Below are 18016 nucleotides of genomic sequence, written 5' to 3' on the forward strand. Positions count from 1 at the left end.
GCTATCTGCTGCACACCTTGCTTGGACCGGCTGCCCTTCTCCTGAATGAAAACCTCATTCCTTAGGAAATCCAAAGCAGCACCAGTCTTGGTCCTTCCTCTCCTTTCCTGGTAGGTTAATTTGCCCAAATGATCCAAGATTTCGGCTGGATTCCGAAATGTATCCAGTGAAAACTCAAGGTGTGGCTCCTCACTGTAAAAGACCAAGCCAATTCTCACAACATCTGGACGAGTGCTTAGAGAGCTGACAGTGGTCTTTAAGAAATTGACGACTTGTTGGAAATTAGATTGCTTAACCCTGCTAAATTCTTCAACGAGGAACACTAAGTCGGCAGGGATAGCCGCTGGACATGCTATAAACAAACAAAGACAAAAAGAAGGGCTTTAGCATGAGAACAGAGTTATAAAGACAACACTTAGTTTATATATAAAAATTGTATTATGCTATATTTTTATATACTGTAATGTTTAGAATTACAAAGTGTAATAATACATATTATACTATGTTAATGCATTTTAGAATTTAGGGGAAGCCTTTATGAACAAAATTTGGCACGATGGTCAAAGAATATCACAGGGTTCATTCATACCTGTCTCAAAATTTTTTACATGAAAGAATATCCTCACCTGCAAAATATGTAAATATATGTATTTCTACAAGAAAGTGCTTTAAGATCATTTTTCAATTCATCTAAATCCATTAGAAGCATCTGAGTCTTGCTTGACTAGTTTTTTCTCCATTTTTCTAATTTCAGGAAACCCTAGGTCAAATTCTCTATTATGGGCCTAAAACCTGGATTTAATCATTTTTCCTTTGTCTTGGTAAAAGATGGAAATATTAAACTGTGACTCTTAACTTGTGTGCCTTTCTCCGATAAATTTCAGGTCATTTCAAGAGGCAACAGGAAATATTGCAAGTTTCTTTCAAAAATCTGTTCAAAAATTAGTCTAAATGGCTGTTTTATTTTGCTATGAAAGAATCTTCCCTTTAACCTGCCTCAAATGGGGTAATGGAGTTATGACTGCATTAAACTCCCTTCTAAGAGGAGCCCAAACAACTCTCTCCCAATTTAAGGCAGTACCTAATATAGGAAAACCCACTGCGTCTACATATCAAAAAAGTCTAAATCTGCCTGGATGTATGAAAAAAAAATCTCCTTAGCAGAGAACCAAAATCACATATGCAGGAGGCTGAAATTAGTGTGTAGACAACAGAATATTGTGAAACAAAGTTTGGAGAAGAGAATATTGAAACAACAGAATAACCTTTTGACTTATCTTTGGTCTCTTGGTGCCCTAAAATTTCCCCCTTCGTCTTCTTTTATAAAGAACCAAAAATCAATCCTATATTTAAAGAGAGGGCGTTGCCCCCGATTTTGCTAAGTCTAAAACACCTTCTCTAGAAACTACAAACATCTTTGACGTCTCCCTTCCTTCACTGGTTGTCATCAAGATTACTCACCTTTCCTCATTATCAGAGCTACCATTGGCTAGACTCAGGTATCCTCCCCATGTGGACAGATTACAGCTCAGTCTCAAAGTCTTTCTGTGTCTAAGATGTCATGTGGAGTCCAGCCTGCCCACCGAAGGCTTCCTTAAAAGCCATTTTGATAGTCTCTTTCCTGCTTAAAAGCCTACTGTTACTTCCCAGTGCCTTTGGGACCCCATGATCAGGGTCCATCCTACCTAATCCAATTCATCCCTCACTACTTCTAGACCCTCCTCCCAATTCCAAGTGACTCCATTTTTCACCTTCTACATTCATCATTCCCATTTCCACACCCTTACTCATGCTCTTTCCCTTACCAAGTGAAGTGTCCCCTCCTCCCTTCTCCCTATATATTAATATCACACCCATTCTTAAGAGACCAACACAATTCCTACAAGGTCAAGTTCACCACACCCTTCTTCTGTTCTATTTGTACTTAATGTAATGTACATAAGTATTTCTTTGTTCTGTATTATATCTTTACTCAGATTTTTTTTTTCTTATCTCACATGTGTTTGTCTCTTTTGCCTATAAAATTCCAAAGACCCTCAAGCTCTATATGTTGAGAGGTCTGGGCAGAAAAGTATGATAGCTCAGAGGAAGGAGAGATTGATTGCTTCTAACTGTGGGGATCAACTAGACCAAGGGTCCTCAACCCCCAGGCCACAGACTAGCACTGGTCCATGGCCTGTTAGGAACTGGGCCGCACAGCAAGAGGTGAGCGGCAGGTGAGCAAGTGAAGCTTCATCTGTATTTGCAGCCGCTCCCCAGCACTAGCATCACCGCCTCAGCTCCACCTCAGATCATCAGGCATTAGAGTCTCATAAGAGTGCCAGTTCCTGGTGCCAAAAATGTTGGGGACCACTGAGATGCTCCACCAAGCTTCTAGTTGTTGGGATGCTCCACCAAGAAGGTAACTTAAGAAATGAAGGATAAAGTTGTGACTAAGGACATTCCAGACTGATGGTATACTATATTCAGGGCAGAGACAAAGGTGAGAAAGTATGACACACATACAGCAAATGGTAAGTGGTTCAGTGTGGCTGGTGGTTAGAATGTATTAACTAAGTTAGCAGAAGATAAGGCTCAGTGTTTCTCAATCAACAATGGTACCTATCCCCAGGGGACATTTGGAAATAAGATTTTAGATTGTCATAAGATTCAGGGATGCTACTGGCAGAGACCAAGGATATTAAACCTTCAATGATACACAGGACAATTCTACACTATAAAATATCACACCCAAAATGCCAACCTAAGGAAGGACTTTATTTAATCTCTGGGGAGAAGCCTGAGTGCTTCTTCTGGAAAAGGCATATGGTAACTTGAATTATTATTCAGAAATATTTATTCCCTATACCTCACTTCCATGGGAGGAATATCCTTTTGTCCTCCATCGATGATGATATAATCACATGACTTGCGTTAGCCAATAGAATATTAACAGGTGGGTTTTCTCTCTTATTCCTCTACAGTTACCACGAAAGGATGTGCCCAGACTGGCCTCATGATCCCAAGAGGAAGATGAGTGCTATGGAGCAGAGCCCAATGTAGATCAGCCAACCCTCATCCAAATCCCAAATCTGTGAATAAACCCAGGCGAGATCAGCAAAGCCATTCAGTTAAGATTAGCTGATCCCCAGCAGATCTGAGAAAATGAATAATTGTTTTCAGCTACTGACTTTTTAGACCGTGTGTTGTGCGGCATCATTGTGACTAGAGTTCCTAACACAAGGCGTTTGCCTGAGGCAGCTCCACGCCTCCTCCTCTTTTCCATCCGCTGGTGCTAGTGTCTCAGTCCTAAGGAATCCAGAATCTTTCTCTGCTCTTTCCCCCAGACTTTCTTGTTATGCTTAGACTCCCCGTGGCTCACCCACCTAGGGACCAAACCTTACCTACTACAGCCTCCTTCTCAACCTCGGTCCTGATCTCGGGCTGCTCAGTCTCTTGGATCACCACACTCACATCTTGCATTATCTGCCTGACTTCATCTTGTCCCTGCATCTCATATACAAGGGATGGGGTCCCCATCCCCTCCAGTTCTCTTCTGTCAAAGTCCTGTACACCCACAGTCATGACTTTCACGCCTTTCTCCCTCAATGTCTGTGCAGCATCCGAGACCTCATCTTCAGATTTGCCTGAGGTAATGACCACTGCATACTGGGGAATTCCCTGGAGAAACCGGCTTCCTGCTGCCTCCTGGAAGAAGGTCTGATGAAGGTATCGCAGAGCTTTGCCTGTCCTCCTGGAGCCACCCCGGAACACAAAGTGTTCATGGATGTGAACAATCATCTCATCCTGGGTCTGGTAGGTATTGAGCAAAAATTCAGTGTGACCTTGATCACCATACTGAGCCAGCCCAATCTGGTACTTGTCCCTGCCAACATCCAGCATGCTAACCACTCTGGAGATGAAAGTCTGCATCCACTGGAAACTGGCCTGTGACGTGTTCTGTGAGGTGTCCACAAGAAAGACCACATCTGCGTAGGCCTGAGTGAATTCTGGAATGAAAGAGAGATGGGGGAAAGAAAAGGCACAGGGAAGAAAGTAAATCAAATCAAGATCTCATGAAAATTGAATACACAAATGGTTTTATGTGGTGGATATAAGGGAAAGAGGGACTCTACTTAATGTAACACTGTATGTATTACACTTCTACTTCCTCCTCACAAGGCTCTTTCCTTCCTGTACCCTGCTGCTTTTGTCTTTTTTATTAGACTAAAGTACCTTTCAAATTATTCTTCTTCAACTGATGGAGAAGACAAGAGAAATTAACATACACTGAGCAATTACTTCGTGCTAGAGATTTTTATATACTTTATCTGATTTAATCGTCATAAGCCACCTTGCTAGGCAGGCATTATCTTCATTGTGTAAATGATAAAACTGAAGTAAAGAAGCGAAGTTGCTTGTCCATGGTCACATGATTAGAAAGTAGCAGAGGCAGGATTTAAAAAAAAAAAAAAAAAAAACAGGTCTTCCGGACTCCAAAACCCATGCTGTTTCCTCTTACCAACACTTGTCCTTCAATCCCCAGCTCAGATGTTCCTTCATCCAGAGTCTCCCCAAGTTCTCCAGGGACAGAAAACAGCTCCTTCTCCTACCTCCCACAGCACTCAATGTATCCTGGCTCATATGGTAATTAGTCATCCTGGTTGGAAGGTTGGGTTTTGACACAGCTTCTTACCTTTTATCTTACCCTCCACTGCTGAGCACAGGGTCTGAAGAATGCCTCCTGAGACATCCTGCAGGATATTGAAGTTTTCAGTATTGAAGAGAAATTTCTCAAATGGCTCACTGGCAATCTTTTGCAACTCCTGGACATCCTGCACGTTGACCCCTACCACGTACACAACAACTCCATCTTCTTTCAATCTGTCAGCTGCCTCCTGGACTTCATCATTGGACTCCCCATCTGTCACCAGGATAACTATCTGAGGAACCCTGTCCTTGGCCCGGCTGCCAGCTGCCTCGGTCAAGTAATTGGTCCTGATAAACTCCAAGGCACTCCCTATGTTTGTGCCTCCTGTACGGTAGGGCAGATTCTGGATATGCTCCAGGACCACACTCTTCAGAGGGTACTGGTTCAGCTGAAAGGCTGGGTAGATGTTGTCGTTATACTGAGCAAGTCCCACTCGGACCTGGTCACTGCTGATGTCAAGCCCCAAGACAACAGAGTGAAGGAAGTTCTTCACTTTCTGGAAGTTCTGGGGTCCGATGCTAGTTGAGCTATCTACTAGAAAGACAATATCTGCCAGGACTGCTTCTCTGCACGCTGCAAAAGAGAGGACAAAAGGGATAGGATTCTACAGATCTTCACATAAAATACTTAGAACCAATGGAACCAAATGATATACAGAAAGGCAGAGCAATGCCAGGCAACCTCTACTCAGTGGTCCTCAAATGACAGTATGCTCAGAGAAGTGACAACATCCCCTGCACCCTTCCTTCCCTCCACTCCCTCATCTTCTGAGACTTCTGTTTTGCTCTACTGATACTTCCAATCTTGAAATCCACTTGGACAATCTCTTAACTCTCATTAAGAAAAAAATACTTCTATAAATGCAGCAGCATGCTAAGAAAGGGGCTGTCCTCTTTCAACTGGGAAAAAAACTTTAGCTCTAGGAATATCCTGGCACCAACATGTCAGAAAGCTGGAATGCATCTCTCTATAGAACTGAAAACTTTATACCAGCCCTCACAATCCCACAGGATTGTTATGAGGATAAAATAAGATAATCTACTATAGCAGACAATATCAGCGCTCTGCCCAAGTATTTTTGGATCTCTTTTTACTTTTTCTGTACGATGCTCTTTGGAGGACTTCTCTTTGGGTCCTGGAGCTGCTTTGCCTACAATGTATGAAAGCCTAACTCCTTGCCTTGGGTCAAGACAATCCTGAGTTCTCCTGTAGGATCAAGCTGAAACTAATCACTTTCTGTGGAACTTTTCTCTGACATCATACCCTTCCTTACTTTCCTCTACTTCTCTATTCCGCATCCCCTACATCATTACCAACCTCCTTTGAGAGCTCTTCTGTAATAAATAAATTGTATCTAAATCCTTCAGAGCTTCAGGCTCTGCTCCTGGGGAACACAATTTAAGACCTTTCTACTGGAATGGGTCTGCTCTATAATACTTGGGGTCAAGTCCTATCTGTGCCACCCAGTTACGTTACCTTTGGCCTCAGTTTTCCCACATTAAAAATGCAAATAATAGTGCTATTTGCCTTGTGTGTCTATGTGAAAACAAATACTAATTTCCTTATGTATCTAACAAAAAACTGATAGCTATCTATCAGTCAGATGGGCAATGCAAACAAGTTTTGAAAACTACATAGCACCAAGTAAACCATGGTTATTACTATTATATAAAACCTATTTGTAAATCTTGAAGTTCTATAGAAATATAAGATATATAAGTTGGCTGTACAAATTCAATACTACCACCACACGCCTGTGGCATCAAATGACTCAAAAGCTTTAGCAGTATCTTCCAGTTCTACCCTATGTAGAAAACCAAAATAATGGATAAGTAATGAAGGCTCCGGTTTTTTGTGGGTTTTGATAGAACCCACAGCAAGCTTCTCTTTCTCTGCTCAAAGTTCTGTGCTTTCTTATAGAATTTAGTAATTAATTAATACAGAATTTTCACCAGTTTATGCCCCATCGCCAACAGCAGAAATACTAAGCTGATGACAGGTATATCATTACAGGTAATAATCATAATGCTTATGGGCACCTCTGATGGGCTAAGCACTGTGATAAGCACTTTATTTGCACAATTTTAATGCTTTCAACAACTTTCTGAGGCAGGTACAATCATCCTAGAAATAAAATTTAGATTCATAGAGATAAAGTAACATGTTAAAGATAATACAGAAAGTGGAAAACCAAGATTTGAACCTAGATCTTTCTTTTCCCTAAATTCATACTCTGTACATGACACAAACACACTGGTAGTAAAATGAGCCAGCCTCCTGGGTGAGCTACTGCTCTCTCCCTTCTTCTGCCCCACGTCCAGGTAATATGGGTAAGTTAATCCTGGAATAATAAAATTATTCTACGAACAAATATTTAGAACAGCATTACACCCACAGTATTTATAAACAGAGTTGATAAGGTTTTGGCCAATGATTGGAGAGGAGCAGAGAGTACAGATGGTTTAGTGGAATTTTAATGTAAAAATCAAACATGCAGACATATGGAAAATAGGGACAGTGGGAGGAAGAAATAAGAGATTAAGCTTTGCATTCTGGGACTTCTAGATCAGAAATAAGAAGGAAAACATCTTTGTACCTGGAGAAATGTGGTCAACAGGTTGAGCTGCTTTTGCCAAAATGTCACAGAGCTCCTGCCGCAGCTTCTGAGTGAGACTGCCCAGACTAAAGAAGTTAGGAATAAAGGAGGCGAACTTCTCTACAGGGCTGCTCACGATCTCCCTGAGCTCTGCCAAAGCTGCATCTCTGATGCCAACTGCATAAAGCAGGATGCCTGCCCTCCTAAATGCTTCAGCAGGTTCCTGCACAGGGTCCTCAGCTGGGCTGCTGCTGATCACCACAGCAATCTGAGGCACACCCTGGCTTGCCCGGCTCCCGGCTACTTTCTGGAAGTGGTGATCTAGAAGGAACTGCAGGGCCAGGCCCAATTTGTTGCCCCCAGGACCCCCAGGATTAAATTGAAAGTTCCGAATGTGTCTCAACACATCGCCCTTGCGGTGGTAGGTGGAAAGTGAAAACTCTGTTCGAGGCACATCGCTGTACTGGGCCAGGCCCACGCGGATGGTCTCTCTGCTGACATTGAAGCTGTTCACCACTGTGTACAAGAAGTTCCGCACATTGCGGGTATATTGAGACTTGATGTTGGCGTCCACTAGAAACACGACATCTCCTACAGAGGCCTCCCTGCAGACTGAGGAAGAAGATCAGATTAAGATAAAACAATTTAAGATAAAACATTACAAAATTGACAGCTACCGGCTGTGAATAGATCTCTCCCAAATAAGTACCTTTACCCCACAGATCTGCCTGCACAGCTCTTTGGCGATAGCTTATATGTATGCAGCCTAAGCACATAATTATCTTCCTTTGCTTTTTCTTGGCCACCATCTACCCTTGCTCACTTACCACCTTCTGTTCCATTCTAACAGACATTTGAACCCCTAGTTTGACTCATGGTATTACCTTCAATTAGATCCCTTACCATGGCCCTCCACTCATCCCTTAACATAATAAAAGAAACCAGGAGAAACAAAAGTAAAAGTAAATAGGACTACATCATCCTAAAGAGTTTTTGTACAGTGAAGGAAAGCATCAACAAAACAAAAAGACAACCGAGTGAGAGAAGATATTCATCAATGCTATATCTGATAAGGAGTTGATATCCAAAATGTATAAGAAACTCATACAACCTAACACCAGAAAACAAAAACAATCCCACTAAAAAATGGAAAGAAGACCGGAATAGACATTTTCTCCAAAGAGGATATATAGATGGCCAATAGACATATGAAAAGATATTCAACATCAGGGAAATGCAAATTAAAACTACAATGAGATATCATCTCACACCTGTCAGAATTACTATCATCAGTAAATCAACAAATGGGGAGGATGTGGAGAAAAGGAGACCCACGTGCACTGTTGGATTGTAAGTTGGTGCCGTCACTAAGGAAAACAATATGGAGGATCCTCAAAAAACTAAAAATAGAATTACCACATGACCCAGCAATTCCACTTCTGGGTATTTATCCAAAGAAATCTAAAATACTAATTCAAAAAGACATATGCACCCCTATGTTCATTGAAGCATTATTTACAATAGCCATGATATGGAAGCAACCTAAGTGTTCATCAGTAGACAAATGGATAAAAAAGATGTGTGATACATATATTTGAAGAAATATTACTCAGCCGTAAAAAAGAATATCTTGCCATTTGCGAACATGGATGGACCTAAGGGTATTACGCTAAGTGAAATAAGTCAGACAGAGAAAGACAAATATATGTGGAATCTAAAAAATTAAACAAACAAATAAAACAGAAAAACTCAGAGATACAGAGAACAAATTGATGGTTGTCAGATGGGGGGGGTCTAGGGGGATGGCTGAAAAACGGGAAGGGATTAAGATGTGCAAATTGCCAGTTATAAAAACAATCACAAGAGTATAAAGTACAGCATAGAGAATATAGTCAATAATATTGTAATAACTATGTATGGTGTCAGATGAGTACTAGATTTATTGGGGTGATCACTTCATAAGTTATATAAATGTCTAATCATGCTATATGTCTGAAATAGAATATTGTATATCAACCATAATAAAAAATGAATTAAATAAAAGTTAAAATTTAAAAAAAAAGAAATCACCTTTCTATCGGTAGAGAATGCTCTTGGTACCCCACCTAGATCTCTGTTGCTGGCTAGCACACTCATGCCCAAGCTGCTTCATGTGGTCGAGTTAACTGTTTTACTTGGCTACCACCAGCCCCCTTTAGTCTGACTCATGGAATTACCATAAGTGGCTCACATTTGTCCTTTGGCTCCCTGAACTCAAGGTTGCATTGTTCGACTGCTTCTCCCAAACTCAGATCTAATCCTGGGAACCAAAATTCCAATAGCAGTCGAAGTGGTACTCCAGCTGGGCCCACCCTAGTCTTCAGCATGAAAAGGATAAGACCAATTAGGTGGCTGCAGGATTTGAGCAAGTAGTTGATACCTCCCATTCTTAGATTGTGTTTCTCTAGAATAAGGGATGGACCAGATGACCTAGTCTCTTCCAACTTAAATTTTGCTTTTCTGTGGCAAGAAGTAAAATATGGATTAAGCACAGTGCTTGTGTAGACAAAAAGAAGAAGAGGCAATTATGATCTATCTTCTCAGGAACCACCATGACTTCTCCCCCTCAGTACCTCACAGTTAGATTATCTGTGATAATGAGAGAAGAATACATAAATTAGTGATGAGAAGAGAAACAAAAGCAGAAACCAGTCAAAGATGGTTTTAAAGTGGCTAAAATACCAAGGGATAATTATCTCATTAAATACATCTTACATTTGGTTTTGCAACTGGAGAGTTAAAATGCTGGCCTGGGCTGGCCCTGCACTATCTCTTTAGCTTTATCTCTTTATCCTCTCCACTTTGTTCTCTATGTTCCAGGCTCTTTAGCTCTTTAGTCTAGTTTGCCAAACTTTCCATGATCCCACTTGCCACTGACCTTTAAACATGCTATTCCTTCCATCGAGTTTTTCTTTCTTCTATCTCTCTCTCTCTCTCTCTTTCTTCCTATTTCTCCTTTTCTTCCTTCCTTCCTTCCTTCCTTCCTTCCTTCCTTCCTTCCTTCCTTCCTTCCTTCCTTCCTTCCTTCCTTCCTTTTTCTTCTAGTAAACTCCCATGGAATCATGTTCTTGGAATCTTGGTTTGTAATATAATATTCATTAATGCGCTTATTTGATTAATGGTGATCGCATCAACTAGACTGTGAGCTCCATGGAAACAGACACCATATCTTTTGTTGGCTTGTCTGCCACTCAAATGTTTACCATAGAGTAGTCACCCAAAAAAATATTTGAGGAAGAAAATATTTGGGAAAGAGAGAGGAAGAGAGGGAAGGAGGAAGGGGGAAGACATCACTTACGAGGATAAAAATATTGAATATAAATGAAACCAAATAAGGGAATCAGAAAATTTTAGAGCTAGAAACAATTCTATGAGACTATACAATGCAATGTGCCTGTTGTGCACTTAAAATGTACTAGTACAACTGAGAAAGTAAACTTTAAATTTTATTATTGAATTTTAATTTATTTTAATTTAAATAGTCACATGTGGCTAGTAGCCACTGTTAAATAGTGCAAGTATAGAATAATGAATCTCATTCAACCATCTCACAGATAAGGAAAATAAGATCCAGAAAAGCCAAGTAACTCATGTAAGACCATTCAAAGAGCCAGTATTAGAAACTAGTCCATACCCTGGATTGTCATAAAGAAGATTAAATTAAAAGTTGACATTACAGAAAGGCAAAGACCACATAAGAGTTTAGATAGAGAAAGGCTAGGAAAGTTGCTGCCTCCAGGGAGATTATTAAATCCATTTGTTACTTCTAAAATCCTGAGTCTCACCACCTCTTGGAATTTTGCCTAATCTTGGTCATAAAGCCAAGGAGACTCATGATTATTGAAAAGGAAGATAATACATAAGCTTAAGGTCTTTTAAGTTTTATTTCTCTATGAACCTCTGAAATCCACTCCTATGAAGAGGAGAGAATTCAGTGAGCGCTCCAGGGATGGCTAATGTCCCCTTAACGTCTCTTTCAGAGGAGAGCAAACACAGACCATAAAGTGTTTTTCTGATCTTCACAATCAGAGAAACACAGCTGTAGAATATTTTTCAGGCAAATAGTATTGCTTCTATCATGTGCAACTTGATAGATGTATTCCAATTTCATACTGTTACTTTCTTAACTCCTCCACTAACTTTTTGTCATTTTAGAAGGTGTTTGAAACGTGAAAAGACTGTCACAGTTTCTGTTCACAAATGAGGGGAGTCAGAACTAACGGGAAAATTTGGAGAGTTTTATGTCTTTTTTCCAACAAATAACAGTCTGTATAATTATATTTGAATATGTAAACCTCATATTGCCTCAAGGGAACCCCAGGCTACTCAAATAATGTTCTCTTGCTGATTTCCATCTTGAAAAGTCCCAACAATATGCTAAAGTGACTCCAAAAAATTTCAGAGGTGCTGCTAGCATTCTGTGAAGCTATCCATCTTGTGATGACAATTACCCCTAGGAATAGCTCTGCCAAAGTAGATAAAGCAAAATGGAGAATCAATAGACTGAGTCCAAGTTCACAAAAGTTTCTGAGAACCTAGTAATACATTCAGAAGTATAGTATTTTTTAATATCTATTTTTTATTATCTGATGTTAAGCTTTGAAATAAACTAAGTGCCCACTGTTCACTACAAATTTCCAGATTCTAAGTTCTCCTTACAGAATCATTTCTTTTTTGTTAATTACAAAGCTCTTATAATATTTTCTTTTAAGATTGTCACTATCTCTAGGTTCCTGACAAAGTCGTCATTTTTGGCTTAAAGAATCTGATCCATTACCAATTCTCTGTGACTTGATGAAGCCAAAACTAGCTGCAAGGAAGATGGTCCCCCAAAACATCTTCATAGTCTCCATTCTAGGTATGTACCTAGAGAGAAAAAGAAACCTCATAATTAAAATTATGTCATCATACACTTAAAATAGATGCATTATATCATGTTAATTATACCTCAGTAAAGCTAATTTCTTTTAAAAACATAACTGTATTTTTCCTTAGATTGAAACTTTATAAAAAAATAAAGAAGGACATGTGGCCACATTGCCTCAAGGAAAGTGGTCTTGCTGACCCAACTCAGAAAGAATTTTGCAAATACCCAGATTATACCTCAGACTTCAATGTTTAAAGTTGTCCAGATATGTCTATAAAAGGAGAAAGCATATAGGGCATGGGGTGGAACTTCTGTTTCACACACTGAATTCATTTGGTGGGACATAAACATTTCTGAATGATTTTGCTTGTATTTTTATACAAGCACCAGATGACCTAGTAAACATTTGTGGCATAAAGAAATATTCACATCTCTCAGGAGCACATCTGCCTGATAAAATCAGGCTAGCATGAAAATATTTTATATGTTCCCAGAAGAAGCAGAACCTCAGACTCCCTCCCTGCACCCCCCCCAAAAAAACAAACTTGGATCCATTTCCAAAGTCTCCATGAAAATTATACACTCTCAATTCCATTTCTATTTTTTGACTCTAAAAGTCTATGTGTTTAAAAACAAGAACAACACAGCCATCACATTGAATGAGATACCCCATCTGGAACAGGAAACACTTCATCTGTATTTTCTTAGCCAGCCAACCTCATGGCCATTCTCAGCAAAGTGTAGTGGAGTTAAAAGTAAGTATTCTTGGAAATTGACTGGGTTTGAGTCCCAGGTCCACTACTTAACAGTTGATCTTAAAAGCAAGTTGCTTCACCTCTTCGTGCCTCAGCTTCCTCATTTGTAAAACGAAGGCAATAATAGCATCTACCGCAGAGTCCTGTAATCAGGATTAAGTTGAGTTTATTATTGTAAAACACTACCCATGACCGGCACATAGAAAGCACTCTCTACGTGCTTGTTAAACAGAACAAATCTTCTTGAAACTCGCTATATAAAAGTAAAGAAGCATTCCCTCTAATTCGAAACTCGGGATATGGAGAGATCCGCATTTGCTACCAGCGGCGGCTCCAGACGGGTCCTCGGCAGCCAGCGCAGTCGCTCCCAGCAGCCCGGAGCGCGCACCGCAGGCGGGCAGCCCAGCTCGCCCATCCCAGCCACCGCTCCTCCACCTGCTTCGCAGCGAAGGGAAGGGGAAAGGGTCGAGCTCCAATTCCAGCCAACGCTTGGCCTCCAAGCAAAAAAGGACGGCACTGAGAAGCCAGGGCGGGGCAGGCCTCGCAAGCCGCCTCGGGGGAGTCCTGGGGCGGCGCTGATAGGGAGTCGGAGAAAGCCCAGTGAAGTGCCAACACCGCAGAGACCTCGGGCGACCCAAAGAGAGAAAAAACAACAGCGCTGCCAAGCCCAAAAACTAGAGGAGGAAGAAGAGGGCATCCCGCAGGAGTCCTTAGAGGAGCAGTGACCGCGCAGTGCCACCTCACTGGGGGGCAGTTTCCTTCTGGAACTGGACGGCTCGGCTCCCACGGCCCCCGCCCCTTCCCATAGGCCCAAGCAACGCTGCCACCCACCTGCGCCCACACCACCACACCACGCAGCACACCAGCCCCTTCGGGGCCCTGGCGGCCCATGTGGGGAGCAGTTTTCCTTTGGTCTTAGTTCCCCGCGACCCCTCTCACCCACGTGCACACACTTGCCCTCCTGGACAACGTGCTGACTTCCCACTAAGCCGCACCCTGCGCCTGCTGTGATCCCACTCCCTCAGAGGCAGGGACATCGCTGACCAGGCTCCTGGTTTGGGGGTCTCTTCCCCACCCCCACTCTTTCCTGTGGCTTCCATTAAGGAGCCTGGGAGAGCTCCCCTGGTTATAAAAGGGGAGCCTAAGCTCCATCTCATCCTGACATGCCCACTCCACTACACTGGCAGCAGCAGCAGCAGCAGGTGTGGCCAAGGGAGAAAGTTGCTTGGCCCCATGATGCTCCAAACCAACTTGTGTCTCAGCAGGTGTGGCTCACACCTGCTTTTCTTACTTCCCCACCCTGCCTAGTCCCTGCACTAAGTTGCACAGCCCCCTTGGGGCACAGGGGAAAAAGCAGGAGCGGTTTGAGCCCCCTACCCCATATGCTTCCACTCTAGGCCTCCTTTCCTTTTTCCTCACATGGGGCACTACTAAAGAGCTATACCCTTTTCTGGAAAAAGAAAAAAAAACTCAGAATCTGGAGGAGTACAGGAACATTGATATTTTGCATTGTATATTAATAAAGCAGTTATTTTGTTTTGTGTTTTAATTTATATTTTTATTTAATTTGTTTAATCTTTCTTTTAATTAATTGTTGTTTTGTAAGTTACAATGCTAATGTCTTCACATTCCTTACCTCAAACCCAGGAAAGGCCAGCAGAGCAGGCCTTAATCTGCTAATTTCATTGATAGAAATGAAGAAATTGGGTCCCAAACGTTGAGTGGCATACCAGAACTACATAGCTATGCACCATCAGGTTCTGCCCCAGGTACCCTGATTTCAGGTCTAGCGTGCATGTGACTGGACCTTAAACATCTGCTTCAAATCCCTCATTGAAAATCTGTGAGTTTATGCTGTCATTCAACTCCCCAGAGTTTACTTCATGTAAAATGAAAACCTGCAAGCAATTTATCCTGGGGTAAAAATGAGAGCTCAAGCCTTAAGTTCCTTTATCAATTAGATCTTCAAAGAGCATGGTTTTATGTCCAAAATACTGTATTAGATGCTCCAGAGAATGGAATTAAAAACTATGTTTTTGCATTTAAAGAACAATCTATTTGGGGAGAGAAATTTAACATAGCAGAAACTTTAAGGTGCATTCTTTAACGTTATCAAAGAGTTAAAACAAGAATTTCAATGTCTAAATCATTTTGCAGTCTTGGGCCCTCTAAGCAGAATATGTGTAGAAATGACATCGTGATGCCCAGAAATAGCTGCCACCCAACAACGGAGATCCTCTTTCCAGAAGGTGTAAGTGTAGCCATCCTGCTTCCTGAGGACACATTTCTACTGGGCATGCTTAATTCACTCCTTAAGAGTGACTCAAGGATACTCATCTGTTTTATTATTTTATGCGAACAGAAAATACTGGGAGTAGTGTTGACTTCAAAGAAAGTCAAATAGGCCTTGATTCTGGTTTCAGCTTGAAAATTTGCTCTGTGTGTACTTGACTGAGCCAGTTCCCCTTTCAACATTTATGTGATGACTCTAGAGGGCTTGGCATTGATTTGAGACACCTACTATATTGTCCACTATGTTACAAACATTCCCCAGGATATTAGTTCAGTGATTTTCCAATAAATAGATGTGAAATAATTGGATTTCTCTGTTCCTCGGTTTCTGTATCAACTTCCCATTAATGCTTCCTCAGCGAGGCATATAAGTTATTTGAAAAAAGATACTTTAGGACTTTACATATCCATTCCTCAACAAAATTTCATCTAATGACAAATAAATGAGTGCATGAATCTTAAAGAATAGACCGTTCTAATGAATTAAGGACAGTATGAGGGTAAAGAACTTGAGAGTTTGACAATGCCAGAAAAAAATTATCCTAAATAAATTCATATTTTATGATTATGAGTATTATTACAATAAAATATTATCCTTCAACTTTTTTAACTCAGGTTAATAAAGTTACATGAAATATAAAAGTAGAATATCTATATTTTTATATTTAATTATGTCCTAATTATTAGCATAATGCAATTAGTCATAATGAAAACGAAATGAAAAATATTTTTACTCAGCTGTAAATAAAGCACTAGAGCTGTTTATGGAAATCTAGTGGGAAAGTCAAAAGTTTATAAACATATTACAGCTGCGCATGTGTGTCTGTTATATCAATGAAGAGAAAAACATCTGTATATAAAGGACTTAATATCTGTATTATATATACTATTTCATGAAGATGTTTATATCTCATTAAAGTTGCTGAAATGGTTTTGCATTTAAACATGTAGGGCCCAACGTGGAGGCAAAAATGAAGTCATTAAATGAAGTGTTCCTAAGCAGGGATAGCATAGGACGCCAATTCTTTCTGGAAATAATTCTAAAGGGTTTGGGATAGAAAGAGACTTCTCTCAGAATATACAGTTTCCGTAGTTAATTCCCTAGAACAATCTGTTTTTTAAGATAAAATCATTCAATTAAAAATTATTTTGCGACTATACAGTAATAATTGATTCAGGGAAGAATCATTAAGCGATACTCAGGTAAAAGTATGTTGGAAAACAGGATTTTAACATAGTCTCAAAGTATCTCTTGGCAAATTACTGACAAATACAAAGGGAAAAATAGTATCTACAATGGAAAAACATGGTAGATACAACTTAACCAAGTGATCAAAATTAAAATCAACAATAGTAGGATAAACCAACATCAAGTACTTCCTAATTTTATGCATGAGAAAACATCACCTCACTTAAAGGATAGCCCTCCTCAAAATTCATGACCTAAATCTAATAATGAAGAAACAATCATAGAAACCAAAACTTGGGGATAGTGTAAAAAACAACTGGCCCATGCTCTTCAAAAATAGTAATGTCGCCAGAGATTCAAGATGGCATAGAAGGTAAAGGCAGTGCATGCCTCCTCCCACAACCACACCAAAATTATAACAAAACTACAGAACAACCTGTACTCAGAGTCACCAGAGGTCTGGCCGAACAGAAGCCCTACAACTGGGACCTCTCACAATGGTAGGTAGGGCAGAGACACGCGAAACGGCCTGGTCCCACAACCACGAGTGGCAATGGAGAATCGGGAGGGCAGTCTTGGCTGAGGAGCCTCCTCCCCTACCTGAGGAGCCAGGAGTCCCAACTGTACACTGTGAAAACCAGCAGAGGTGTGGCCGAGTGACACGGGAGGCTGCGGGAATCGGAGACCTTCCTCATAAAGGGCCCACACCAGCCTTGCTTTCTGATAGACTCATTCACTCTGAGCTCAAGCGCTAGGGCAGCTGCTCAAGGGGCACCAGGGACATAGGGGGAGGCTCAGAGCTATTGGGCTTTAGGGTGCAGGCCGGAGGGGTGGCTGGCTTCCAGACAGAGGTGCAGGCAGAAGCCATAGTTCTTTCATTGAGCCCTCCCTGCTCCCAGCCTGCAGACGCAGGTGCCATCAACCTCCGTCCAAGGGATTCCCTGAGACTGTGCCTCTCTCAACTTGAAGGCCTACCCAAGCCACTTCCAGTGATTTGTTCCATACAAATGGGCTGTCTTGGCTCCTGCTACAAACTTACATAAAATCTCTCAAAGGCTCACAAAACTCAAAGAAGCAGCATCTGGGCTCAGCGTGCCCTATACCTCTTGCTAAGCAGTCCCAGGCCCTACATTAGTGGAAGCCAACCTCAGTTTTGGACTTGATCCTTTAAGGCACCTATAAGCCCAGCACAAGTGGCAGCTGTATGTGGATTGCTTGGTGATCCTTACCAGGTGGCCCCGGAGGTACACAGGCTACAGCGGAACTTGGCCTGCATCTGGACCCCTCTCAAGTCTGTGCCAAGGGGCCCACACCAATTACACCTACTGCATAAAGTCACTCTACTAAGGAGACTTAGAAGCCCTGCCTAGTACATAGAAACAGACACAGGGAGGCAGCCAAAATGGGGAGACATATCCTACTTGAAAGAGCAGAACAAAGTTCCAGAAAAATAATTATCCAAAATGGAGACAGGCAATATACCAGATACAGAGTTCCAAACACTGGTTATAAGAATGCAGAATGCTCAAGGAACTTAGGAGAAGAATAGATGAACTCAGTGAGAACTTTAACAAAGAGATTAAATATA

General features: G+C 41.3%; 2 protein-coding genes across 2 annotated transcripts in view; one reads left to right on the forward strand and one right to left on the reverse strand.

Moving 5' to 3' along the window:
* Nucleotides 1-12182, reverse strand: part of LOC105288515 (collagen alpha-4(VI) chain-like) — an 88433-nt gene extending 76251 nt beyond the window's left edge. Inside the window, exons 1-5 of the mRNA XM_011354785.1 lie at nucleotides 12103-12182; nucleotides 7287-7898; nucleotides 4676-5263; nucleotides 3384-3989; nucleotides 54-352 (exon numbers count right to left, since the gene is read on the reverse strand). Of these exons, the coding sequence (XP_011353087.1) occupies nucleotides 54-352; nucleotides 3384-3989; nucleotides 4676-5263; nucleotides 7287-7898; nucleotides 12103-12178 (2181 nt within the window). The 5' untranslated portion in view covers nucleotides 12179-12182. The remainder of the gene's footprint in view (nucleotides 1-53; nucleotides 353-3383; nucleotides 3990-4675; nucleotides 5264-7286; nucleotides 7899-12102) is intronic.
* A 1064-nt stretch (nucleotides 12183-13246) lies between these two features.
* LOC105288523 (high mobility group protein HMG-I/HMG-Y-like) lies at nucleotides 13247-13672 on the forward strand. Its single transcript, XM_011354797.1, has one exon. The coding sequence runs from the start codon at nucleotides 13247-13249 to the stop codon at nucleotides 13670-13672; it is 426 nt and encodes a 141-aa protein (XP_011353099.1).
* The last annotated feature ends 4344 nt before the right edge of the window (nucleotides 13673-18016 follow it).

Source organism: Pteropus vampyrus, unplaced genomic scaffold (genome assembly GCF_000151845.1).
Source record: "Pteropus vampyrus isolate Shadow unplaced genomic scaffold, Pvam_2.0 Scaffold1, whole genome shotgun sequence".
NCBI classification, from domain to species: domain Eukaryota; kingdom Metazoa; phylum Chordata; class Mammalia; order Chiroptera; family Pteropodidae; genus Pteropus; species Pteropus vampyrus.